Genomic DNA, 26932 nt, shown 5'->3' on the forward strand with positions numbered 1-26932 from the left:
TTTATTTCTACCAGTGTGGACTCATGGATATATATTTTATACTTTGGGTTATAATCTAATACTCTGTTCTTTCCTTTTTTTTTAAGATTTTATTTATTTGACAGAGAGAGAGAGAGAGAGAGAGAGAGCCGCAGCAGAGGGAGAGGGAGAAGCAGGCTCCCCACGGAGCAGGGAGCCCGATGCGGGGCTCAATCCCAGGACCCTGGGATCATGACCTGAGCTGAAGGCAGATGGCCAAAAGACTAAGCCACCCAGGCGTCCCAGACACTCCGTTATTTCTTTTATTGCTCTAATTGTTGCCGCTTGGCCACTGGAGTGATTTAGCTCCTGGGTCCTTTTGACACACCCATCCTTTTGTGTTTTGAGCGCTTTCCAACTCCAGTGCCACCAGATGCTCTGGGCTCACCTTTTCCTTGCCCCAGCGGTACAGTCAGCCATTACTCCAAGGAAATAATACATATTTTTAAAACCAATCCTCCAATTACTATCCTGTCAGTAGTCCACTGCATTTGAACACATGATGAAAAAAGTTATTTTGTTCAATTACTGTTTAAAACCTACCTCAATTTCTTTGTAGCTCTACCGTGATATCTTTTTAAAAGATACTAGGAGATGGGGTGTCTGGCTGGCTCAGTCAGAGGAGCATTTGAGTCTTGATCCCGGGGTTGTGAGTTCAAGCCCCATGTAGAGATTACTTAAATTTAAAAATTTTTTTTAAATAATTTAAAAAATATATACTAGTAACATCAAAACATGGGAGGGACCTGATCTTTTCTCCACGTCTAGAAGTCCTTGATGAATTTAACCTCGGTGGCCACTCTGCGAAGGCTTGGGGGCAGCTTGCCCACCCTTCCTACAGAGGTGACCTAGCTTCTGTGTCCTCCCCAGTCTGAGTGGCCCAGTGGAGCCATCAAAGGCTAAGGTAATTCCCGGAACCTTTCTCGCTCCAGGTCCCCCATCCCCCGCCAAGGGGGTGACCAGTCCTGGACCTCTGCAGACCTCTGCAGACCTCACAGGAGGTGCAGGCAGGTGGCAAGAAAGCAGGCAAGCTCCAGGAAGGAAGCTGGCAAGCCCAGCCTCCAAGACAGATAAGCATGGGCTGGGCACCATTACACCCAGAGTGCTCCTGGGAATTAGGGCCAAGGTTTGCAAAATCCAGCTGTAAATGGAGCAGGGGTTCCCCGGAGCAGCCGTGGATTCTGCAGAAGAGTCAGCTTCTCAGGAAAGAGCCGCCTTCGTGAGCCGGAAGAGAGTGAGACTTCAGCTCACTTGGGGAGGGGACAGAGCTGCGTGACTCATCACCTGGTCCTGCCGGCTACAACTGGGGTAGCTCTGGACCTCCCAGAGGAGGTCCCAGGCAGGCATCACAATCCAGCACGTAGGGACACAGGCCATGTGCCAAGGGAGCACTGGGGAGGGAAGCAAAGTCGCATTTGAAGAGTCTGGGCGGGCCTCCCAGAGGAGGTGACATCATCAAAAAGATGAATGGAATTGGCCAGGCAGCAGTCCGAGGGAAGGAGGGGAGGGCACTCCCAGCCAAGGAATAAGCAGATGCAAAGCACTGGCCCAGTGCCGGCAGCCTAGTGAGCAGTCCGTAAATGTGAGGCATTATCGCTGTGGTTGACTTATCATCATTACAATGATTAACCTGGGCTTCTTTCTTCATATTTTTCCTATCTTAAAGGTAGTTCCTGGGGCACCTGGGTGGCTCAGTCGTTAAGCGTCTGCCTTCGGCTCAGGTCATGGTCCCAGGGTCCTGGGATTGAGCCCCGCGTCGGGCTCCCTGCTCAGAGGGGAGCCTGCTTCTCCCTCTGCCACTCCCCCTGCTTGTGTTCCCTCTCTCGCTGTGTCTCTCTCTGCCAAATAAATAAATTCCTTTTCTTTTTTTTAAAGGTAGTTCCTACAATGAATATGAATAAATGCCTAATGTTGCTGAGCTTTTCCTCACTATAAAAGGGTTGTGCTGAAGACCAGGGGTATGGCATCCACAGAGCTCAGCCAGAATAGCTAAGACTAGCCCTGGGCCCCCCATGGGAAGGGGCCTTGTTCTCCCTCTCTTCTTGGCCTGCCCCTGGGGTTGCTATGCCTGAGGGACATAGGAGGGAACACTTTGGGGTCTTTAAAGTTGAGAGGCAACAAAGCAGGGACTTGGATAGACAGGGTCAGGGAAGTCCAGAGGAACAGCTTCAAGGCCTGGCTAGAAATGCACGCTCCCTCCTCCCTGGGTCTTCTGTGGCCTCTCAAAACAGGCAGGTACCAGAGATGGATACCTCAGAGAGAGCTCTGTGAATCCCAGCTCCACTAGCTCTGGGCCCCTGGGCAACTGACTTCACCTTTCTGAAGTTTTTGTTGCTTCAACTTTACAAGCGCATTAAGATAGGTACGAGAATTTCCAATGTGCGCTCCTGGTTATAGCTACATAAGTAAATAAACAACAAATCCCAGAAATAACACCCAATAACAGAATGTATAAATAACTAGTAGTATATTCCTAAAATGGAATATTATTCAATCGTAAAATAAGTTATAGGTACACCAGCAATAGAAATGCATTTTAAAAAACAGTGCTGTGTTGGGGGCGCCTGGCTGGCGCAGTCGGTGGAATGTGAGACTCTTGATCTCGGGGTGGTGGGTTTGAGCCCCACGTTGGGGGTAGAGATTATTTAAAAATAAAATCTTAAAAAAAATGCTATGTGAAAAAAGGGAGTCACATAATTATAGAATGATTCCATTTGCACACAAAAAAAGCAAAACTAAACTAAACAATATATTATTTAGGGATGTATACCAAGGTGGTAAAACTAAGAGAAAATCAAGGAAATGATTAGCACAATTAAAACAAAATTCGGGCAAGTGGTCTTTCGGGATGGGGAGGAGGCTGCAGGGAAGGCATATGGAGGGTCTCAAAGGTACTAGTATGGGTCTAGTTTTTAAATTAGCTAGTGGACCCATGGATATTTTATTGTTATTACTATTATCCATGAAGCTGTACCTGTATAGCAATGAGACTTTTTGGCTATTACACTAACACCTACCTTATAGGATGCATGCCTATGATAAGGCAGAGAAAATGTAAGTGAAGTATTGGTACACAGTCAGCTCTCAGTTTTGAGGGCTTTGGGTCCCTGAGCCTCAGTTTCCCCATCTTCAAAGTGAGCTGGTGACACTGCTGAGGCTTTGTCCTCTAGCTTGTGGGTTTTGTGTTCCCCTTTTAAACACACACACACACACACTTGAGGGCAGGTGTCAGGCCCCATCCTCTCACCAAAAAGTCTCCCCTCTGCCCTAGGTCACTGGTGGTTTCAAAAGTGGCAAAGGTGGCTTCTGGTGCCCTGGAATGGAAGCTCCTGGTCCCCGTTCCAGTCCTCTCCAGATGGGGCAATTAAACCTTTTCTGAGTTTCTCCAGGTTAAAATGGGCCTAGCAATCTGTCTTCCTCACCTAAACCCACGGGTAAATAATGCAAAGTGCTGTGCTCTAGTGAGAGCCCATGACTGACCTGGGACCTAAAAGCATCCTCACGGCGGGGGTGGGTGCATCCGTGAGCTGTGCAAGAGAATGCTGTGTGAACATTCATGGTGATTGGTGTAAACGTGCCTCTTTGCCTGGTTTTTCGCCTCGGTCACTGTGTACTTCCTGACTGTACTTTTCTATCCTGGTGGGTGTCCTCACCACGGCCCCACCTCCGTGTACCTGTTCCAGTCACGGTGTACCTGTTGAGTGTTTCTGGCTCAATCTGAAAGGTGCCTGTCTCTGCAACTAAGGACCTACCTCCAAAGGTGCGTGGACCGACCTCTGTGTGCCTGATTCACTCAGCGCGACCGTGACTGTACGGGGGTCAGTCGGGGCGTACTTGGCAGGCGCTCCTAGCTCTGAACGTGCGTGGCTGTACGGGTCCTCGCATCGCCGTGCGCACCCCGGTGAGTCCGCGCGCACCTGGCTCGGCCCGCGCCTCCCTGACGCCTGCCGGGAGGTGCGTTCCGGTCCCGCAGACGTCGGCGCCGCCGCGCCGCCACCGCCGCCACCGCCACCGCCGCGGCCGCGGCCCCGCACGTCCCTGCCCCCTTTCGGGCCCGGCGCGTCCGAGCTGCGGGGGCGGGGGCGGGGCCGGAGGCCGGGGCGGGGCGGCGCGGGGCGGGGCGGTGCGGGGGCGGAGCAGGAAGGGGCGGTGGCTGCTCCGCCCCCTACCGCCTGGGTCGGCTGCCGCCTCCCCTGCCCGGCTTCCGCGTCACGGTGCCGAACGCCACCTGCCCGCTCCGTATAAAGGCGCCACCGGCCTCGCCCCCAGGACTCGGCCCCATGGAGACGCCGCGGGCCGCGGCTGGCGCTCGGCGGGGTGAGGCGCGCGGCGGGGCGGGGGCGCGGGCCCCGGGGAAGGGCGGGCGGCGCGGGGAGGGCTCCGGCTGAGACTGGCCGGAGGGGAAGGACGTGGGGCGGGTCCCCTCCGATCTCGCCGGTCCTCGGGAACCCCTCCAACTTAGCCCAAGTTGGGGGAGCCTGGGAGGGGGGGCCAAGGTCCAGAGGGGAGCCGAGAGAGCGCGGGGCTCGGGGCCGCGACAGCCTCCGCGTCACCCGCGCCCGGCGGCCAACCAGAGTTTCCCAGCAACTTTTCTCGCCGGTGGGTCACCCCGGAAACTTCCCCCTTCCCGGCCCGGGAGCCCGGCCGCGAGCCCTGCGCCTCCTGGGCCTGCGCTCGGAGCGCGGGGCGAGCGGAGGCGATGGCCTCAGCGGGGAAGCCCCCGGCACCCCCTCCCCCCCCACCCCAGCGCACTTCCAGCCCCGGGTTTCCATCTGAGAGCCCCGCCCCGCAGCTGTGGGGGCGCGGCGACGTCCTGCGAGGCCTCCCAGGAGTTCTGGGTCCCCTGGGTTGCCGTGGGGCTGGGGGCGGGGTAGGAGGCGGAGCCATACTGCCTAAGTTCAAGTCTTTGCGCCACCAGCTAACAGCTGGATGACCTTAAGTTCTTGAAGTCTGTGGCTCAGTTTCATCCTTTATAAAGTGGGAATGATGACTCCTAGCTGGGACGGCTTTTGAGAGGGTAGGAGAGGTGACACATGCAGATGGTTTTGCCTGGTGCCACCAGTGTGGCCTCAACCTGTTGGGTGGGGTAGGGGCTGGAGAGGGGTGGGAGAGAGAGCCACTCCCATCTCTAATTCTTACGGTTGTCCTACAGGAGCTGTGACAGGTGCCTTCCATCAGTCTGAGCTGTGAGTGGCAGGTGGAGAGAGGTCCACTCAGAAAGTCAGCCCCACCATGAGTCTGTGGGAACTTGACAGCCACAGCTGCCAGGGTACCCCGAGGCCAGCTCAGGAGCCCAGCACTGAGGAGACATCGGCTGTGGAGTTGCAGATGAAGGTTGATTTCTTCCGGAAGCTAGGCTACTCATCCGCTGAGATCCATAGCGTCCTGCAGAAACTGGGGGTGCAGGCCGACACCAACACAGTGCTGGGCGAGCTGGTCAAACATGGGTCAGCAGCCGAGCGGGAGCACCAGGCCTCCCCGGACCCCTGCGCTCAGCCCCCCCTGGTTCCCCGGGGTGGGGGCACCCCCAAGGCACCCACCCTGGAGCCCTCACCCCCAGAGGAGAACAAGGAAGGCAGTGACCTGAGACCTGTGGTCATCGACGGGAGCAACGTGGCCATGAGGTACGTGTCACTGCCAGGGCCTGTGGTGGAGAATGGTGGCCTTGTGTCTGTGCATATCTGGTAGAGGGGCCTTCAGGAAAGAGTTTGAACTGTTCTCCCAGACTGATCAAGAGGAAGGGAAAGCCCTTTATTGAGGCTCTCCCTTAATCCTTATGGCTTCTTGGAAGTGGGTTTGTTAGGCATGTTTTAGGGATGAGGACAGGGGCTCAAAGATGTGCCTGTGGGCACACACCACTGGTAAGTGTTAGAGCAGGGATGCGAACTTGGGTCCTTCTGTCTCTGGTGTTCACCTTGGGCTCTTCATCTCTCCCTGAAGACCATCACTCAGTCTCAGTTCCTCTCCTGCAACATGAGGCAGTATGGTGTAAGGGATTAGACTATGGGGTCAGCTCGTCCATGTCGGAGCCAGTCACTTAATGTCTTGGAGCTTTCTCTCATCAGTAAGACCCAGCTAACCCCTCCTCAGATGACATTGTGAGGAGCGGAGGCACAGAGCCTGGACAGAAGCACAAGCTCAGTAAGCAGTAGTTGTTACTACCGTTACTTAGGGGTCTGGGGCCCCTGAGGCCTTGTTGTGCCAGACCTGGACTCCTGAGGAAGCAGGCCCGGGTACTGGGACCTTTGTCACTGTGACTAAGAGTGAGCTCCGGGATCTGGCTTACATGGGGCATGGGGGCGGGGGACGGGGGGGGGCGGGGGTTGAGCGTGGGCAGGTCAGCTGTGACTTGGGTCACCTCTGCTTCAGCCAAGCCACCTTGACTAGACTGGGCCTAGGGACCCCCCAGGGTCTCCCAGGTGGGCTGCCTGAGGCTTCAATGCCCTTGGCCCTTCCCACTCCCAACCCAGCTGGGCCAAGTCAGCTGTCAGACTGATCCTGGCCCAGCTCAGTCTTCCTCTCTCTGAAATGGGTTGAGCCTCGGTGGGTGGTTGGGTAAAGCTGGCTCCCGCATGCTGTCGGCAGCTGGTGACAACCTTTTCTTTGAGAGGGGGGTCCCCTCTCTGGCTCCAGCAGCTTGTAGCTGGCCCAGGAGCCGTGCAGGTCAGTGACTTCTTCCCCTGGAGGTTTGGGCAGGCTGTGCTGGCCTGGGGCAGCCTGCGCTGACCATCTCCCACGCACCCCCCCTCCCCGGGGACAGCCATGTGCTCTGTGTGTTTGTATCCTGGCAGGAGGAGGAGGGGCCTGGGCAGGAGGGGGGGTGGCCTGAGGAGCCGGCCTGGAGAGGCATAGCCGCGGGGGGTTTCTGAGCTGGGGCAGTAGCAGGAGGGGAATTCCAGCCTCAAACTTCCTGTCTCAGCTGCTGCTGGGTTCCTGCCCTGCTGCCCCCTCCCCCCCAAGGGCAGACAGGCCAGCCCCCACCGTATGCAAATCGTGGGGAAATTCACCTCTGTTTCCTTCTAAGGGAATTTTTCTCCTCTAGCTGGGCGCAGCCCAGGCAGATCTCCACCTGGCTAGCCTGGCGTGGCCCTGCCCTCTATCCTTGGGTGGGAGCCGCCGAGCTGGAGTCCCCTACATCCTCACACAACTTAGCCAATGTCTAGTTAGCCAGGCTGGGGGGGGCGGGGCGGGGAAGAGGCGACCTTCTGGGCAAACAGGCCTGCGGTGGGGGAGGGAGGATGTCTGGTTTTCCTGTGCCAGCAGAGCTTCCTCCATTGCAGCAAGAGGGACTAAAGTTAGCTCTAAATAGAGGCACTCCTGGCCTGGCTCGACTTGCGGAACTACTTCGTGGGTTCAACTCCTTCCAAGAGCAAGGCTCTCACTACCTGCCTACGGAGTATTTTAGGGGCTAGGACAGCTGTGAGCAGACTTGTCCCCAGCCCAGGTTTTTGATGCCCAGAGGCAGTACGCTGGCCTGGATTAAGTCCCCGAGCTTGCAGATGCTGGCCTAGGATGGGACATGTGCACATACACACATGTGTACAGATGTGGGTCCGGTTGGTGCTTGTGCAGATTGCTTACCTGAGCCAGGGAGCCAAGCTGGGGATGATCACATTCCCCTGGTCGTGGGGAGGCAGCAGAGGCCCAGCGGGGGTGGCGGGAATGTGACAGGAGAAGCACTGGGCATTTGAAGGGAAACCAGGGATCTGAGCTATCCTGGAAGGTCCGTCCAGGAAGGCTTCTCAGAGGCAGTGCTGTTTCATGTGGGTGCTGGAGGAAGAGCCGGAGTTGGCCAGATGCATCCTTGTCTCCTGTTCCCAGCCTGCCCCCTACCTCTTAACACTTTGTTCAGACTCAGATTTGGGAGCCTTTCTTTCTGCTGTACAAACTTCAGGTCTTGCTATTAAGGACTAGGAAGGCAAGCCAGGGGCCCCAGATGTGGGTTCAAGTTCTGTCTCTTCCCACTAGCCCGGGAGCCGTAGATGAGTTGCGCATCCTTGGTTTCCTTCACTGTGGCCTCGTAAGGATGAAGAAAGCAGGTGTGGGACTCATCTGGCCTCCAGTAGGAGCTTGGTGCCCACTCAGCCCCATCTGTCCCCACCGCCAGGGTTGGTACTTTGTACCTGTCTGAGCATCAGCACCGGTGGTGGTTATGAGCAAAGGCTCTGGGCTGCGTCTGTCTTCCACCATCGCTGCAACTGGTTGTGCTCTGTGGGTTGGTTTTCTCATGGGAATGAAGGGGAAAGGGGCCTTTAATGATAGGACGCTCCTCAGAGGCTTGCTGATGATTCCGTACTAAGCACTTAGATCAGGGCCTGGCTCCTGGATCTCAGTAAATGTTAACTTTTATTATAGGCAGGCTGGTGGACGGTGGGGAGGCCCCACCACCTGGTGGGGATGAGCACTGCCTTCAGCTGGACTTTGCCTCCCCTACAATTTATGGAGACGTTCAGATTGGGAGCCCCAGAGCCTCACCCCCAGACAGCCTCCGTGCCCCCCAGCTGCCCCACCCCCATCTCTACCTTCTCTTGGGACTCCAGCTACCACCCCCACTCCAAAGCCACCCACAGGATGTGGTCGCCCATGGACTTGCCTCTTTTGTGTAACGTTTATTTTGTTTTATTTGCCAAATGTAAGCGTCTGAGCTGCTCCTGGAGGGGTTAGTGAGGGGTAGGGGCTGTTGGGGAGGGAGCTGTAGCTGGTCTCGTCCAGTGCCCCCAGCCTGGGCTTGGAGGCCTTCTACAACACCCACTGCTTCTTGGTGGCCCCCGGCCCCCTCTTAACCCTCCCAGGAAGCCAGTTGGAACCTCCACTTTGCTGGACTGTCTCTGGCCTCAAGCAAACACGAAAGCAATGCCCCTGACATGGCCCTTCTTAAGGAGACTATAGACTGCCAGGCCCATTTGTCAGATAGGGAAACAGCCAGAGCAAGCCAGCAGCCCGTCCAGGCTTGCTTCTGGATCCAGCCACCTTTGGAGGGGGTGACATCCAGCCATCAGACCACAGCAGGGGGATGTCCCACCTCCCAGCTCTCCTGCTAACAGAGAGAGTCCCCCAGGTGGCTTCCAGATGGCCTTTCTTGCCTCAGCTCCTGCTCTCCTGAGCTGGGTGAGGAGAGGACAGGGCAGTCCAGGCATTTGGGGGAATTGGCAGTCTTGGGAGGAAAAGCTCTTTCACTTTCAGACCGAAAGGCTCCTGAGTGCCTCTCCCACTCTGTCACCGCCCGCCCCCTGTGGGACAATGGATTGTGCCTCCTTCCCCTTCGCCCTCCTCAGTCCCAGCCCCTGGGGCCTGTGTAGGACTGAACTTTAATCCATGTTTAATCCAGAGCAATCTGGTTTCTCTTCTGTTAGCCGGGGCTTGTCCCTTCCCACCCCCACCCACAGCACCGCCCAGCGGACGAGCGAGGACTGGTGACTCAGTGTGCCTGTGTACGTCTGTGTCCCTGTGGTCCTAGCACCCCCGGGTGGGGCAGGAACCAGAAGGCTCCTGGAGCCTTTCCCCCACCCCCAGGTGTGTTGCAAGCAGCCTGACCCTCCCCCACATGGGGAGCGGGTGCCGCCAGATTCCTGGGCGGCTCCTCACTGTCGGGAGATGGAACCTCAGGGAAAGTCCCTGGTCAGGCCATCCCGGACGCTGTGGGAACCAGCAGGGAATGCAGGCCTTGGGCCAGAGGGCAGTGGGCTGAGCCCAGCCACTCCACCACCCGGGCCAGGCCAGGGGCTAGAGAGCAAGTCCCTTGTGCTCGGGGCTAGGGGAGAGTGGGCCAGCCACCCTCGCAGGCTGACCCTGTCCCTCCTCTCCTTCCCAGCCACGGGAATAAGGAGGTGTTCTCTTGCCGGGGCATCCTCCTGGCAGTGAACTGGTTTCTGGAGCGGGGCCACACAGACATCACGGTATTTGTGCCATCCTGGAGGAAGGAGCAGCCTCGGCCCGATGTGCCCATCACAGGTGGGTGGCACCTCTGGAGGGGGTGGTCTCCCTGCCCCAGCAGGGCTCCTCCCCAGGAGAGACCCTTTGGGTGTGACCAGCAACTTCTAGGCCTCAAGCAGGGACCAGCATTTCTTTTCCCAGCTTCCTCTGCGCTCAGCGCCTTCCTGCCTCAGGGTGCCTGGGGTTCCGAGCCCCTGTGCCTGGCCAGCAGGAGGCTCCGGGGCCAGGGCAGGCTCTGACCTGTCCTGCTGCTGTCCTGCAGACCAGCACATCCTGCGGGAGCTGGAGAAGAAGAAGATCCTGGTGTTTACCCCGTCCCGGCGCGTGGGTGGCAAGCGTGTGGTGTGCTATGATGACCGCTTCATCGTGAAGCTGGCTTTTGAGTCTGACGGGGTCGTGGTCTCCAATGACACGTACCGGGACCTGCAGAGTGAGCGGCAGGAGTGGAAGCGCTTCATTGAGGAGCGGCTGCTCATGTATTCCTTCGTCAATGACAAGTACGGTCCTGGCCCTCGGGTCTGGGGTCCCCGGGGGCGGGGCGGGGGGGGCAGGTGTGTCCTCAGGTGTGGGGGGTGGCTAGGGGGAGCTCTGCTGGGGCCACGGCCTTGCCTCCAGGCAGCTTTGAGAGCGAGAGGGACCTGGCACCAGGTAGAAGGGGTGGGGTCAGGCTGAGGATGGGCCAGGGTGGTGGGTGGGGCAGAAGCATCTGTGATAGGATATGGTCAGTGGTTCCCAGCACTCAGTCCCTGATCAGTGGCCCGTGGATGGGTGCAGCCTTAGATTCAGATTTCCAGGTTGCGGGCCTCCCACTGCCTCCGGAGCTCCCAGCATGAAAGCTGCTCCGATGGCCCCTCCAGCTGGGGCCTCCTCCTCTCCCTTGGGGCATTCCCACCCGGAGGGCCCAGGGATGTCCTGCAGGATGATCACCAGTTTTAGGAGCTGCTCTCCCTCCCCGTTCTTCCTGGTGAGGCGTTCTTCCTGGTGAGGCTCGCTGTCCAGCCCCCCTGCCTGCTCAGCACTGGGAAGCTCCCTTCACGCCTCCCACCTCCTCTGCAGGTTCATGCCGCCCGATGACCCTTTGGGCCGTCATGGGCCAAGCCTGGACAACTTCCTGCGCAAGAAGCCACTCACAGCAGAGCACAGGAAGCAGCCATGCCCCTACGGTAAGACACCTGGGCCCTGATTCTTCCTCACGGAGACCACCCAACTGTGAGTTTCCTGTGCCACCCCCTTCCCTCTCCCAGCCCCAGTTCTGCAGCCCCCCGCCCAGAGACCCCCTTACTGTCTTGCAGGGAGGAAATGCACCTACGGGATCAAGTGCCGATTCTTCCACCCGGAGCGGCCGAGCCGCCCGCAGCGCTCTGTGGCTGACGAGCTTCGCGCCAATGCCCTCCTCCCCCCCTCCAGGGCCCCCGGCAAAGACAGAAGTGGCCAGAGGCCTTCACCCTCGTCCCAGCCCGGCCCTGGGCCCACAGAGCATGAGCATTGCAGCCTGGACGGGAAGAAGCTGGGAGCCCAGGCATCCCCAGGGCCGCACCGAGAGGCTCTGACACAGCCCTTCGCCCCTGCCGGCAGGAGCCTCCCGCCTAGTGGGGGCAGTGGCAGCAGCTTTGGGCCCACAGACTGGTTCCCACAGATGCCAGAGTCTCTCCCATACACGTCCCAAGAATGTCTGGACTCAGGCATCGGCTCCCTGGAGAGCCAGATGTCCGAACTCTGGGGCGTTCGCGGAGGGGGCCCTGGTGAGCCCGGCCCACCTCGGGGCCCTTATGCCGGCTACAGCCCCTATGGGGCCGAGCTCCCAGCCGCTCGGGCCTTCTCTGCCTTTGGAGGGGCCGTGGGTGCCGGCCACTTCAGTGTCCCTGCTGACTATGCCCCCCCGCCGGCTGCCTTTCCACCTCGAGAGTACTGGTCTGAGCCCTACCAGCTGCCCCCGCCCACCCCAGTCCTGCAGGACCGGCAGGTGCCAGGCCCGGGGGCTGACAGGGGCCCATGGGGCGGGGCTGGTAGCCTAGCCAAGGAGCGAGCCAGCGTGTTCACCAAGCTGTGTGGGGTCTTCCCCCCACACCTGGTAGAGGCTGTGATGGGGCGCTTCCCGCAGCTCCTGGACCCCCAGCGGCTAGCTGCGGAGATTCTTTCTTACCAGCCCCGGCACCCCAGTGAGTGAGCCGGCTGTACTGTGGCAGCCGCCCCCAAGGCTGGACTGAGGGAGGACTGAAGTAGGGAAGGGAACCCGCAAACCAAAGAGAACTGTAGGATTGGTTCTGGCCCCCCGGCGCCTGGAGCCGGCTGCTGAGTGGGGCAGGAGCGATCGCCCTGTTGATGCACATTGTATCTTTAGTTTAAGGAGACGCTGCCGTAAAGGCATCAGTCCGTGGCTGAAGCCCAAACCCCCCTTTCTCTCAGAGGGCGGGGAGGGAGGCGGTGGGGAGCAGAGGCCTGGGCTGGGGGCCCTGTGCACGGCCCCCCACCTCCGCCCCGTCCCTGGGATGCCGGCCTCGGCTGGCTAGTTAGGCACCGTGTGCCTGCCCTCCAAGGGCCCCTCCTGTACGCCAATGAGGCCTCATCGGTGCTCTTGCAGGGCACCAGGCTTCATGTTAGTAAGCAAGATGCTTCTTAATAACCCACCTTCTGTCCCACTCTGTTCACCTGTCTGCTTGCCCCCACCAGGGGTCAAGGGTCCTCTGTCCCCACCCTCTCTTCCCCTTCCTCTATGCTCCGAGTCACCTCTCCCTTCCGCAAGATTGGGGACGCGTGAATGTATGTGTACAGGTAGAATGTTAAGTACTTTAAGTGTAAGTCCTTGCCTCCTTTAACATGTCAGTAAAGTACAATGTGACCCCTTTAAGAGATGATGGTCTTGGTTGTACTTGGGGGTTGAGCGGGCCTTTGAGCAGTGGAAGGTCAGCAGGTGTGCACCTGACCCAAAGCGCTCAGTCCCTTGGGGGCAGGGCCTTCCTTACTGAGGCCGTGGGCCAGGACTTGAGAGGAGGTGGGGGAAAGTTGGGGAGTTGAAGTCCTGCGGCTGAGGGGTGGCAAGGGGTGGCAAGGTTTGGGGGCAGGGGGCGGCATTGGGCTGTTCCCCTTTTCCGTCCTGTGACCAGAGCTGAGGACAGAAAACCATCTGGCTAAGAGGGCTTCCAGGATAGTTGAGAAGAGAAAGTGGTGCGGGAGCCCTTGGGTGCTCAGCTCTGGCCCCACCTTTCCAGGCACTGCCATGTTCTAGACGTGGAGCTCCATCAGAGTGGAGCAGGGGGTGCAGAACAGCCTGGAAAAGCGACGCCGCGGTAGCCTCCACACGGGAGGCTAGGGGTCCTGGACCCAAACTCAGGAACCAGCTCTGCCACCGGATTCACTTGGGGCAAGTGACTCCCCCTCTCTGGGCCTCAGTTTCCTCATCTGTGAAGTGGGGATAATAACGGTACCTACCTTACAGGATTGTAGAGAGGACGGGAGAGTATGCATGTTGACCACGTGACCCAATGCCTGGCACATAGTAAGTGCTCATCAAAGGGCCTCTGGTGTTGCTCTCTGTGGGCTGTGTTCACCTCACCATCTCTACCTTCTCAGCGGCCCCTAGAAGGAAGGAAGCCAGGCAGGAATATACAGTTTTCTCAGATGAAAAAATGCGATATAAATGCTACAGATTTTAAGTGAAAAGCTGGGCTGTCGTATGATCCCTGAACACCATCAGCAAGAGAAAATGGAAAAAATACAGTTTTAATAATTTAATAATTCTATATCTGAACATCTCACCTAATCTGTACTTATTGTGAAGCTTTTATAGTATTTTTTTTTTTTTTTTTAGAAACTGCTTTACCACAGAACACCTGCACAGCATGCCACATTGGCCCTCTCCCTGCATGCTGGGCCCCCACTGTGTTCTTCACCCTGAACTTTTTTTTTTTTAAGATTTTTTATTTATTTATTTGAGAGAGAGAGAAATAGCATGAGAGGGGAAAGGGTCAGAGGGAGAAACAGGCTCCCCACTGAGCCGGGAGCCCGATGTGGGACTCAATCCCAGGACTCCGGGATCATGACCCGAACCGAAGGCGGTCACTTAACCAACTGAGCCACCCAGGCGCCCCACCTTGAACTTTTTTTTAAAAAAGATTTATTTTGAGAGAGCGAGAAGGAAAGATAAGAGCGAGTTGGGAGAGGGAGAAAGAGAATGTCCAAGACTCCCTGCTGAGCGAGGATTCCAATGCGGGGCTCGAGCTCCCAGCCCTGAGATCAGGGCCTGAGCTGAAATCCAAACTCGGACACTCAACCGACTGCGCCACCCAGGTGCCCCACCCTGAACATTCTTTAGAACCCGGCATTTAAAGCAGGGACCCAGGCGCAAAATGGGAACGATCTCCACAAATGTTATCTTGAAGCCCCCACACATGCTCTTCAAGGTACCCCATGCCCGTTGGCTTCCAGCCTCCTTGGAAGGTTTTATCTGCACAAAGAAATGTCATTGCCTTCCTTATAAAATATTTTCTCCAATAGAATACTGTATTCCAGATTAAAAGGCTATTTATGGGTCTTCGTTTGTTTCTATGGGACAGGAAGCTAAAAGACCAGACTGCAGCCAGGCTGAGTGGTTTGCCTGAGGGCAGGCTGGTGTAGGCCCTCGAGTTTGGGGCCCTGGCTCTACACACACCGGAAGAAGGAAGGACCCCCAATACTGGTTTGCAACAACTCTCAGGCCCGGGAGGGAAGGAGGCAGGGGACGCCCTTGGCCCTGCACCCACCAAGCCCCCTCCGTCCGTACCCCATGTGGGATGGAAAGGCCCGGAGGCCTCGGGAATGGCCTGGAAGAAGTAGGGTGCCTGTGCCCCTCTTCCCATCCCACCAGCCAGCTGTCCCTAGATTCAGCCCCTGACCAGAGTGGAGCTTTTGGGGTGTGGGGGGAGGGTCCCCCAGGCAGGTGGGCGGTGGGGCGCAGGTCCAGGCCTGGAGGGGCTCGTGTCTGTCCCCGGCTGGCTCACTGACAGGCGCCCGCTGAGGCTCGAGTCAGCCCAGGGCCCCGTGGGCCTGCGCCCGCATGCTGTGCTTCCCCACCGGCCCTCCAGCACCCGGAGCCGCTCCTCCGGGGCTCTCTCTCAAGCAGGCTGCCAGGCGCAATGCCCAGGACTTGGGTTTTAACTAGAAGTTCTCCCAACCACCTCCTGCCCGGCCCGCTGAAGCACCTGCCCTCACAGGGTCTCGCTCTTCCCGCCTATCCAAGGGACGATCCCTGCATATGGCTCTAGACTGACTAGAAGATACCTCAGTTTGAGGGGTGCCAGCCTGAGAGGGAAGTCCTGACTGTGGGGCCCTGCACAACTCCCCCTCCTAGAGCCTCAGCTTCCTGGCCTGCCTCACAGAAGAGGTGCGAGGTTCACACGGGCTCGAGGGAAGGCCAGGGCAGCAGGGCTGGAACGGAGCCTGAGAGCCAACTTCAAGCCACCGCAGCGCTGAGGGGATGACTCCGATGGCTGTTGCCCTGCGTGCCCTTTCCTCCTCTGCCTTCCTGGTTCCAGGAGCCGAGAAGCTGATGGGGAAACCTGTTGAGTATGCAAATCCCTGCACTGTTGGGAAATGATCCTCGGGAGCTCCCAGAGGATGGCCTCCTGCCAGCCCCTCCCCAAACCCCGCAGGGCCCCCACCTCACCCTGGGGCCCTCACCAGCAGGGGCCTGACCCCGAGTCTTCTTGCGAGGTTAACCCCTGTGCTGGGGGTACAGGGGGACTACAGAAACCTTGGCCTCCCTGGCAGAGAACGAACTGGCCCCACATGGATGAAACTGCCTTCCGTGGGTGTCCCCACCCACTCTGTCCCCATCCCACTTCACTCGCCGGAGGAAAACCCAGCGGTCCCTAAAGGTCTGGGGAATTTCAACGAGAGAGCTCCGAGGCTCCAGGGAAGTGGCTCTCCCAGGCCCCACGTCCCCAGTGCTGCTGACCTCTCAAACATTGCTGGTCCCCTGCAGGGCGGTGTGGGGCAGTGACTGTGAAGAGGCCACCGCTGACCACCACTGCTGCCACTTCCTGCCCTACACGGAAGGGCAGGACCCCTGTGCTGAAGGCGGGGCTGGGCAGGTCTCTGAACTGGGGTTCAGTGGGGCACAGAGCTCAGAGTTGGGGGGGATGTAGCTGGCACCTCACGCCCTAGGCCTTGCTGGTCCCCAAAGGCTCCTGCCCCCCAAATAAGGCAGTCCTGGGACCCTAGCACTTCTGCTCCAGGGCTTCTCAAATCTCTGGCTCATCCCCCCCCACCCCCCCCAGACCATAGCAGAGTGGGTGGAGTAGAGGGTGGTGAGTAAGAGCCTGTTCTGGGGACCTCCTTGTTCATGGGAAGGGTGTGGGAGATTTGGCTGAAGAGACAGGAAGTAGAGCTCTACCATTAAGGAAACTCAGGCCATCCCAGGCCATGGTATGTAAATCCTTCCAGCTAGTTCCTGGATGGGGAGGAGGCCCCAGGCTGTCATCCTGGGATGTGGCCTTTTGAAGGCCATCTCAAGGCAGGTACTGGCCACATTAAATTGCTCACCCATCTAAGAAACAGCTGCAAAACTAGGTAGAAGAAAAAGATCAGGCAACCCACCCCACCCCACACCGGGTTGGGCACGTTGCTGGGTCTGGGAAGGGTCCAAGGGCTCTGATTCCTGTGGCTCTCCAGATTAGAGCCCCACTAAAGGCCAGGGGTGCTTGTGGGGCTCTGCCTGCCACCTGCTGGCCCCTCCCGGTACAACTGTCAGCACTGGCCTGAATGAAGTGCCTAGAGACAAGCATCTTCAATAGGATCTGAAAACAAGACTCTAAAGAGAGTAATATGTAAGTGTTAAGGCAAAAATGGGAATTTTTTCTTTGCTATTTTTTGTTCTTTTTTTAATGGAAGTTCTACGCCCAGTGTGGAGCTTGAACTCCTGACCCGGAGATCAAGAGTCACACATTCCATGGACTGAGCCAGCTAGGTGCCCCTAAAATGGGAATTCTTGGCATTTGCAGCTGCACCCCAGAAAGCAACATCAGAGGCATCAGTCCTGCCTTTTGCAAAGCTGAAAGCTCCAGAAAATTCCAAATGTTATGGGTAACAAATTACCCAAGAAAAGTCCTCAGGAATTGGAGAAATAAGAAGGAATAGAAAGGGAGAAAAAACACAAGTATTCACATTTAAAATGTGATCTGGGCAATAAAGTCACAGTGAGATCCATGTTTTAACCCTTTAACACATCCCATATGGCTCAGCAGGCCCACCAAGAATCAGATCTGCGAAATGTAAGGCACTACAACACTGCCCAAAATGGCAAAAGAGGACAAAACAGCATTGGTGCCATTCAACCAGCAAACCAGGACTGGTTCAGTAAATCGTGGTGTGCGCACATAAAGGAATGTTAGGTAGCCAACAGAAGTGAGGTTTCTAAGCTGCGTTTATGGCACACTTTCTAAGCTGTATTACAGGTGAAAGAAGTATGCTTCCATTTTTGTAACAGGCACATGCCTGTGTGCATACTGCTCGTATGTGTTCAAAGCTCCTCTGGAAGGGCACGCAAGGAACCGCCTCTGGGAAGGACAACTGGGTGCTGAGGGATGGCTGGACTGACTTTTTTCATTGACCGTAATGCTCCCATACTATTTGAATATATGCCATTTGCATGTATTATTTATTCAAATTGCATCTTTTAACGCCTCCTTAAGGAACAGAAATAAGTTATGGGGGTGGGGAATCTGAGGAGGGTTCTAGCAGCTAGGGCCTCCAAAGGCTATTCTTGTCCACGAACAGTAAACACTGAGAGCATACACACCCCCAACACATATATGTTGTTAAATCAGGATAAATGCCCGTTCTGAAGATCAAAACGGCTGAAGTGCAGCAACTGCTTGTGGTTCAACCTAACGTTTATTTATCAAGTATCTACATGTACTAATGAATATTTATGTATGTTATATAACACAAAGTGACAACTAAAAAAGGCTAAGTCAGAAAATACATACAAATTGAAGGCCTGATATGTGCCCCCTCAACCCCCTCCCAAGCCATGGGCCATCCTCCACACCCTCCTCCTTGGGGACCACCGCCCTGTGCTGAAGCAGGGGTCGGAATCAACACCACAGCCCATCTTAGCAGTGAAAACTTTTACTCTACAGATGGAGTGTTCCAAAGTGAAAATTGTTTCCAATCCTGAACCCAATTCACTTGGAAAATTCAGACACGGTAACATTTACACGAACACAGGAATGAGAGGCCCAGTGCCTTCTCCTCAGGCACCTTCCCAGGCCCCGAGCAGGGCAGCAGCCGGGGAAGGACGTGCATACAAAGATGCACGCTCGCGCGCACGCTCCACTCGGCCCCCGTGCAGTGGCCCTGGCAGCGGGCTGCAGACGTGCATTTTTACACGCAGTCACGCCTCAGTAGTTGGGAGCGAGGCCGAGGGGCAGAGAAGTCAGAATAGAAGCAAAAACTAAGTCGCAGTGTTTCAGAACAGCGTATTTACTCCTTTCAAAGTTAGGCCATTTAAATACTTGTTTCCATTCCCTTATTTATCACACAGGTCAAGGTATCGACAATCCTCCTTGTAGGATACTTACAGACTATTCTAGAGCACCCAAAGGCTCCATTTCTCAAAGCACTCCGGAGGCCCCCAAGACACGGACAGCAGCTCTGAACGCCCGTGCTCTTGGCCCACACCGGCCCTTCCCTCTCAGGCCCTCCCGTTGGCCCCACAGTGCTGCTGGTCTTCTCCTCTGCGGGTTGTCCCTGCTCTCCATCTTCCGTTGCAGGGTATGATGCTATTTAGAACATTTGGCGTTTCAACAAAATAAACGATTTCCTCAGCCCCTGGAAGAGCAAGCATACTTAAGACTCCCTCAGGAGCCATGTACAGTAACCATCGTCCCAGAAGAAGACATGAAATAGAACTTCCAAGGGCCTGGATTTTTTTAAATGTCTTATAACCACCAACAGGAGCGAAGGACAACTTCTTCCCATTGTGGAGATGAGAAGGCTAAAGGCCTAAAGCAAAATACTATTCCCAACCCCAATAATCAGGTGAAGGCCTGCCTAGAAGGGGTCCTGGCAGCCATTCTGGCAGGGTCACTGGTCACGTGTAAGTTTGTCAGACAAACTTAGTTAACAACCAAAGTGACAAATATCACAAGCATGGTAGGCATCTCTTGGGGTTTCTGCCTAAACCTCCCCAATTTAGAGAACATAAGCAGTCTCTTGAGACTTAAATATCCTCAGTCTGTGGCCAGCTTACAGGAAAACTTTGGAGGTCCCTTAATCAATGATTGAAAACTTTACAGAGAAAATAAGTATAAAGCAAGCAGCCTACCTCTAACCATGATCACAGACATACGTGTGTATTCATATACACAGGTATGTTTTTACATAATACAGCTTTTTAAGAGCAATCCCACCAGATCTCAAGCAAATGTCAAACTATGAGAGAAATATTCTCAGGTTTGCTCTGTGCTCTCCTCTAGGCCACGGAGACCACAGGAAGCCCCACTTCTCTCTCCCAGGAAAGGAGAGAAACTGACAAAGGAGGGAAGAGATGTCTTCTGGTCCCCATGGTTTTTAGCTTTATAATTGTTTTTCTCTTTTTTTAAGGAACAATCTAAATATAAGAAACTATTTTCTTAAAAACCCTGACATTAGAGTTCTGCTACCAAAGACATCTAATTAGCCACAGAGTCCAAAAAAAAAAAAAAAAAAAAAGTTTATTTGAGAACAGGAGTGAAAGCTTTTGCACATCTGACAAGGTAGACTCGTTTTGCTAACAGACACCATCCGTATTCAGCTCTACCAATATTATCACAATGGAACATATTTGTTCTAACAAAGATATGGGCCTAAGTCAAGGACTATGACTAGACAGCATCAAAGGAAAGATGGGGCCCCAAATCTTAACCCCTAGACTGATTCGCAACATAGGATTTCAATCAAACACTCCTCATGCAGTGGTTCTCAACCTGGCTTCTTATCAGAATCCCAGGGACTCTTTGGACGGAAATCCCAGTCACTAGACTGTCCCCCAGCCGGAGTCTCTGGGGGTGGGACCCAGGTATCAGTAGGTCCTTAGGCTTCCCAGATGACTCCCATGAGCAGCCGAGATCGAGCACCACTCTAGAGGCAGGTAACAGTTCAACAAATCGGCAAGTTCCCCAGCCTGGCCGGCCCTGTGAGGAAGGGGGTCTGCTGGGCATCGCCAGCTCTCGCAGATCCTATCTCTCCCTCTGCTCCAGAACTCCGTAACGTTACCAGCTTTGGGTGCAATGTTGAGCCTTTCCATATGCCTTAATGATTTTCAGAGCAATGTTTAATCAGGCAGATACCAGCAAAGAAAGAAAAATGGAAAAAGGAAGAAATTTCCATAAGGCATGATACTACGAATAAATAAAATAAGTGAAAAAACAATCTCAAGTTTAAAAGTAAAGCATGAGAAGTCAACACCTGCGAAATTTTATTTATATAAAAGAATAAAAATATCTATTTTAAAAGGATTGATTTAAACTTAGGTTTTTCAGCTTTTCCTGTTCCTTGAACATGAAACTGCCTCCAACGCAGAAAGATTTAAGATAGGTAATTATTAAATAAACCCTCTTTACCTTCCCCCTGCAAAAACACAGAGCCAAGTTCTCCATTTTCTTTATGGTAAACCAGATTATTTTCAGTGAAGAATACTGGCAACTGCATGAAGCAGATGATCAGATATGTCGGCAGGAAGGTATGAGCTGTACAACGGCATTACAAAAAGTCCCCAAAGAAAAGAAGATGGTAAAAACAATAGAAAAATAATAAAACACAAACAAAATAAGAAAATGCCCAATATTTACAGCCTCCCTCTGAAATGTGACCTATGTTCTACCTTCAGCATAAAACAAAACCAGAGAACATTTCTCAATGGGTATCACAGATGAAGCTGGTGCCAGCCAGTTTGGGGGGACACATTCATTCCAAGAAGGGAGAAATGCTTGCTGGAATTATAACCATGTCTTGGTCTTCTTGCAGTTCTGTTACTAAAAATGACACACAGTAAATGATCCAATGTGGTCTTACAGAAATGACTTGTCACCACGTTTCAGAACAGACTATTCAGAGTCACAGGCACTGGGTCTGGGAAAGCAGAGGTGGATGGCCGCGCACTCAGGTGAGGGATATGTATCTTTGTGAGGTTGGAGGAGGGAAGCAGGGCTCTACAGCCTGGAAGCTTCTGCACTAATGAGTCTTCTAATAGTCCTAAAGAGAGAAAAACAGAGTCCCAACTTACTCTCAGAACATTAGTTGGAACTTAAGAAGAAATTCATTAACAACCCTGCTAGGGGATTGCTCTATAGCCAAAGATTCTACTTCAAATGCAACAGACAATACTTCACATCTGAAAACGTCCCGTCTTCCAAGTCCACAGAGGGACCGAAACATCAGTTCTGCCCTTGTTAGGTCCCCTGAGCTCACCAATCAAAAACAAAACAAAAATAAAAACAACTAGTAGTAACAATTCATTCTTTAATCAAAGGGAATTTTTCTTCAGTAAAAATGTGTGACCCTTCTCTCTATATAAATATAAAAAATAAATATAAAATATATACAAATAATAGTGTATCCAAACAGATACCCCCCTTCCCAGCCTTTAAAATGCGAGTTGTAACCTGAGATTAGGAACACTCAGCTCTGAAGACGAACACATTTTTCTAATCATCTACAAAATCACCAGCCTCTCTGAAATGGTCTGGCTGATACTTACAGCTCGTGGTTTTTTGTTTAACTTCAGATCAATCCTGCGATAGAAAAGATAAAACATATTTGCATTTTAATTTACAGAAAGAGGGGCCAGGAATCAGCTACTGCATATGGCACAAGCTATAACAAAGACTATTTGGTTAAGTAAAACCCACATTCTTCATTAGACTATGTCATATTTAGTTGTTTACCCAGATATTATTAAGCAAGTATTTAAAAACATAAGCAGATACTCTCGCCACAAGGCAAACTTAGATGACAAAAAGAAATATACAGCAGTTATGAAAGCCATATAATTTTAAAACTATTCAAAACTATACGTTAAAGAGATTGGATTAAGAGGGCATGCTCTATGTTAATGTGTTAGCTTTGTAACTATATCACTGATAATCACTGAGACACGTAATGATTAAGAACAGGAAAGAGACTAGGAGTTTGTATTTCTGGCCATGAAACACAAAAGAAATTAAACAAATTTCAATTTTTAAATCTTTCCAAACCAAAATATCAAGATCTTAAACTATTAATCTCCTTATGAAGCAAAGCCACGAAATCAATTTAAATGTGAATTAAAGGTTATCTATTTTTAAAGAAATTAAAATGCATAAAAGTGAAGTTTACTTAATTTTGCTTAAGTTATTAAATAAAATGTTACCTCCATCACGTTTTTCTGTTTTTAAAAAAAACTTCCCAGCCTAACCTAATATACATACCTACAATTAAACAGATAAACTATGGGTTAGAAAGGTCTCAAAAAGGCATATTGGTCTCTACACACTAAAAAACACAGCACAAATACTAATTCAAATCAAACTTACTCAAAGTCATAATCAAACATGCCAGACGGGCTGAGGGGCAGCATTTGAAAGGAAGAAAGCAATAGAAATTAATATACTAATTGAATAAATTAGTCGATTAGCCACCCTAGCAAGATTCGTAGAAACAAAATCAGCTTTAAGAATCTTAAGCCTTAGTTTCAAACATCAAAGCACCAAAGATTCTGTGGTTGGGAGAGTCCCTTCCCTCACTGGGTTTTGTATCAGAAGAACAGACTATGAAAGGAAAAGTTATTTCATTAGAAAATGAGGTACCTGCAGGCCATTTATTAGCTGCCAGATTCAGAGTTAGAACTTTTAAAATACGTAATTATAGTGAAAAATATAAATAGAGCATTAGAAGAAATAGAGAAAGAAGGGTTTAGTCATATATTGAAAGGGTGCTTTGAAGAGAGTACTAACAAATCAGCACAATACACTTTGACTAACACAAAAGATAAAAATATTATACATTTTTTAAAAGAAAACATTTTGCAACTTTTAACTCGTTATAAGTTCTAAGAATGTCCAGGGAACATGGGACTCTTTTTTTAGAGCATTCATCCTAGAAAGCCAAGGGTCAAATGAATAAACTTTGGTGACAGTCTTGTTCCAGAAAACTGCAGGGTCACATCACTTTGCCCCTGAATTGGTGATGGCAGGTAACTGTTTATGCCAGGGCTAGTATTAAGAACACCCAAATCTACAGCCCCCCTAGTAAGACAAAGGACAGCTGACATCCACCAGCACCTGAGCCTCAGGGATCTGGAAGGGAACAATGCAGAGGAGGAGGCTGTTTAGGAGGATATCGCTGCTAACAGGCCATGGTGTGGGCAGACCTCCAAAGCAAACATTAACCCTGAGCATGACACCAGCTCTTTGGCTGGCTCCAACAACTTTCACACTGTAGACAGGTGCTAAAACAATATGCAAAATGCTCTATTTTCCTCCTGGCCCATGTCTGCAAGAGTGAAGCTGGAAGAAAGCGTAACTTCAGTATCTCTTATGCAACTGCCTCACTTAAGTCATCTGAGGAATTATCAAAAATTTAACTTTTAGGGACGCCTGGCCGGCTCAGTTGGAAGAGCCAGAAGAGATCTCTTGATCTCCAGGTTGGGTTCGAGCCCCACGTTGGGTGTGGAGATTACTTAAAATAAATAAAACTTTTAAAAAAAATTTAATTTTCAGCCTAACTTAATTTTGTTGGCAAATGAGACTGTAACCTAATGAAAATGTCACAAACTACCTAGAAGAATTCTAGAGTTTTGTGAATTAGTAAAAACCTCTAAGAGCCACTATAAGTTATTATTTCAACTTTTTTCTTTAAAGGCACTGGGACTTATTATTCAGATATCATGTAAAATATAAGAATTCAGAACACTGTGATCATGTATGAATGCTAAAAATTATTTGACAAATGTTCATATTCCTCAAGAGGACAAATCCGTAAGTTATTCCTTTTTGCTACAGTACCAAATTCATTTCCATCTGCTTTACTCACCCCTAAACAGTGCCTGGCACACAGTAGGAATTCAGACATTTGTTGAAATAATTTACCACTGACTTTATCTGAGGGGGCATGGCAAGTTGGGAGGAGAAACAAGGACTGTACTGAATGCAAATGTACAAATATGTATGAACAAAGTGCTCCATCCTCCCATGATCTGAAAGAGCCACAAAGACATGAGTCGGGGACAAGGGATTTGGACATTTCCTTACTGAAGATGGCAGGAATCTGAGAACCTTCACTGGCCCCTGAGATGCTACTCTGGTGCACTGAACCTTTTTATACAGAAAGAAGGCAAATCAGCTTCACTCTGCCCTCTTCGGGTATGTAGGCACCTATGGCCAAGGGAAAAGGCCAGCCAGATATTAAGCCAGTGGGATGACAAAAGGATCTTGCTTTCCAAACAGAAAACACCATTTATGGGCAGAACTTCCAACAGCGCCATGTTGGGACAGAGCATCCGGAGGTTCACAACCTCTGTGGTCCGTAGGAGCCACTATGAGGAAGGCCCAGGGAAGAATTTGCCATTTTCAGTGGAAAACAAGTGGCGATTACTACTTATGATGACTTTGTACTTTGGATCTGGATTTGCTGTACCTTTTTTATAGTAAGACATCATCAGCTGCTTAAGAAATAAGGATGTTTTAATTAATCCATCAAACAGATGTGAAAAGGAACATTTTAAGAGATGCAGTCTCTTTGAAAAATGGATCAAACTCTTGTTTTCAACATACTCAATATGTTTGTAAATAAACTTATGGCATGGAAAAAAAAAAGAAAACACCATTTGTGAAAGCAGTAAGTAACATCCAAGATCTTTATAAATCCTTCTATTTTTCTGGAAGGAGTTAGCTCTGGGAGCCAGAGGAGAAAAGGGTAGGAAGAAGTGCTGTTCCTATGGAAATCTACTAGAAACCTACAGGAGGAAGTTAAGTTCACGCCTAATTCCCTTTTATCAGTCAGGTGATCATGGCATTAAAAAAAAGGGAAAGTATCACCTACAATAAACAGTAGCTATCTATTGTATGACTAATGGAAAAAATGTCCCAGAAACTTCAAGGAATTGTCCCCCTACTCTAGACACTGTGAAACAGGAAAAGAATAATTACTTTAAAATAACACTGGAGTGAATTTAACAAAAGCAACACAGAGCATGGCATTTAATTACCTTAACAATTTGAAAAAATATTTTAAGAGTAATACTGGTTCCCTGCTACTGTTGGTGATAAGCTAGCATTAGTCCTACCACAGTGATCAAACAGCCTATAACCTTACACACAAAAAAAGATGTGCAATTTTTGCTATTTCTTACTGCAGTCATGAGATTGGCATAGTGATTTTCGGTTTGCAGGAAAGTGTTAAGCAGTGATCTTGGGTCACTATTTGGAGGAAATACTATTTCTGCAGTCTAAAAACCACCACCACCATTGACAAGAAAAATTCTTACAAGAATTAGAGAATCTGTTGATGCCTAGGAGGCTAAGCCAGTTCAAGTTCATTCTATATTATCCCCATGTGCCATAACCACGAAGCTAACATCGTGGATGCTTGGGTGCGTGAAGGAATATCCCACAGGTCTGTAGAGCAACCCAGCCCAGAAGGGCACTGGAGGACAGGGAACCCCGTCCCTTCCTTGCTTGCGCCCTTTCACCTCAGTATGTAAGCTCCCAAGAGGAGCAGGACAAAAGCCAGCCTATGGACACCTGGTTTTCATGCCTGCCAGAAGGAAGTTTGAGGTCAGGGCAAGACTGCTCACTCTAGAAGCTATGTATCACCCTCTCTGAGTACAGCTGTGTAATTTCCAATTATCTGAGTTAATAGGCCCTGGTATTATCATACAAACCCCAGGCAGAGTGAATGCTAAAATCCTCTCTGGGTGACACCTGACCTCTCTGTCCACTGATGTCATTCCTATCTCATTACGCACTGTAAAAAAACAAAAACAAAAACACACACAGTGGACAAACATTATCTAGAAAGGTACTCTCATGTCTTATATAGACTTTATATTATTCCTCTCTGATATGTGAAATCACCATATTGCAGAGATATATAAAACAAAGAAATCATAAACAATCAAACACCTTATATTTAAAAGGAAGAAAGTCGTGTCAGATCAGCTCTGTCCACCCACAAGGGAGTTAAGTGTAAGCAGGGACCAGGATTAGGAGCAAAAGACTCTCTCCCACTTGGCAGCTTCCAAACATGTACTAGTGCCATATTCCAAGTCCAACTTTACAGACTTCCCCCTTTCCTCCTTAGCTTCATCATATTAAACAAAGTGTTTATGGAATGAAATTTTTCTACACTAGAAACAGTGAGAAGGCTGTCTTCCTTCACTTTTACTCTAATGCCCACCCATTCCTCCACTGGAGAAAACTTTGCCTGTTTCATTTGGACCAGAACAATTTCTCCCCATCTGCAACAGAAAGGCGGCACCAATCCTGACGAATTTTTCCTCTAGTGAAGTCCCTTTGCAGCAACAGTCATGGCAGCCCTGGGCAGGGGAGTGGGGGTGGCGGGGCAGCAGGGCGGGGAGGTGGGGGTCCCTGCCACTGACCTGTGTCGGTTTTTATTCTTTCGTTTTTTATGGCTGCCGTGATGACCCCCTGAGGAAGTAGAAGAAGCAGCCTTCTGAGGCTTCACTCCCTGCACAGATCCGTCCAGGTCCTCAGGGTCCTCCTGGCTGGGCTCATTCTCCTGATTGTGGAAGTCTGGAGAAGTATCACTTTCTGTCCCACTTCCCGGCTCCCCTGGAGGTAATAAACACAAGTCCCAGAAGCATTAGCAGCACTCCCCAGGCAGTCCGTCAGCCAGGAATGATGTTGTTGAGCACTAATAGATAAAAAAAGCGATGCTTTCCCATCTTCCAGGACCATACATTCTAACTGACAGAGAAGACATGTGCAGTCAAAGCATCAAAGTTACCAGAGTTCCGGAAACACAA

General features: G+C 51.8%; 3 protein-coding genes across 8 annotated transcripts in view; 2 read left to right on the plus strand and 1 right to left on the minus strand.

Moving 5' to 3' along the window:
- The first annotated feature begins 4201 nt into the window (after window positions 1-4201).
- ZC3H12A (zinc finger CCCH-type containing 12A) lies at window positions 4202-12141 on the plus strand. Of its 2 annotated transcripts, none has more exons than XM_027599080.2 (6): window positions 4202-4335; window positions 5171-5642; window positions 9830-9969; window positions 10214-10448; window positions 11008-11114; window positions 11244-12141. In XM_027599080.2, exons 2-6 carry the CDS (start codon window positions 5251-5253, stop codon window positions 12116-12118), a joined length of 1749 nt encoding a protein of 582 aa, XP_027454881.1. In that variant the 5' UTR covers window positions 4202-4335; window positions 5171-5250; the 3' UTR covers window positions 12119-12141. The 2 variants fall into 2 exon arrangements, with proteins under 2 accessions (XP_027454881.1, XP_027454889.1); XM_027599088.2 differs by lacking the exon at window positions 4202-4335 and adding an exon at window positions 4902-5035.
- Window positions 12142-13390: 1249 nt separating this feature from the next.
- Window positions 13391-26932, minus strand: part of MEAF6 (MYST/Esa1 associated factor 6) — a 29322-nt gene continuing 15780 nt past the window's right edge. Inside the window, exons 5-9 of one of the 5 annotated variants that reach the window (XR_003520821.2) lie at window positions 26546-26738; window positions 22482-22511; window positions 21668-21701; window positions 20983-21162; window positions 17736-20219 (exon numbers count right to left, since the gene is read on the minus strand). Coding sequence is in view for 3 of the 5 variants with exons in the window: in XM_027599102.1 (XP_027454903.1) it covers window positions 21154-21162; window positions 21668-21701; window positions 22482-22511; window positions 26546-26738 (266 nt within the window). In the remaining 2 variants the exon portion in view is untranslated. The other 4 variants (XR_003520824.1, XM_027599102.1, XM_027599112.1 and 1 more) reach the window with 4 other exon arrangements.
- Window positions 22520-26533, plus strand: LOC113924844 (cytochrome c oxidase subunit 7C, mitochondrial-like). The gene has a single exon (XM_035727018.1). It carries the CDS (start codon window positions 24405-24407, stop codon window positions 24591-24593), a length of 189 nt encoding a protein of 62 aa, XP_035582911.1. The 5' UTR covers window positions 22520-24404; the 3' UTR covers window positions 24594-26533.

The sequence above is a fragment of the Zalophus californianus genome, chromosome 4 (genome assembly GCF_009762305.2).
Source record: "Zalophus californianus isolate mZalCal1 chromosome 4, mZalCal1.pri.v2, whole genome shotgun sequence".
Classification (NCBI taxonomy): domain Eukaryota; kingdom Metazoa; phylum Chordata; class Mammalia; order Carnivora; family Otariidae; genus Zalophus; species Zalophus californianus.

Bases quoted from the DNA above. Each gene is read 5' to 3' on its own strand.
- ZC3H12A (XM_027599080.2), top strand. From the start codon at position 5,251: ATGAGTCTGTGGGAACTTGACAGCCACAGCTGCCAGGGTACCCCGAGG. The intron at 9,970-10,213 runs GTGGGTGGCACC...GCTGTCCTGCAG, and splicing joins GCCCGATGTGCCCATCACAG to ACCAGCACATCCTGCGGGAG. The intron at 11,115-11,243 runs GTAAGACACCTG...ACTGTCTTGCAG, and splicing joins GAAGCAGCCATGCCCCTACG to GGAGGAAATGCACCTACGGG.
- LOC113924844 (XM_035727018.1), top strand. From the start codon at position 24,405: ATGGGCAGAACTTCCAACAGCGCCATGTTGGGACAGAGCATCCGGAGG.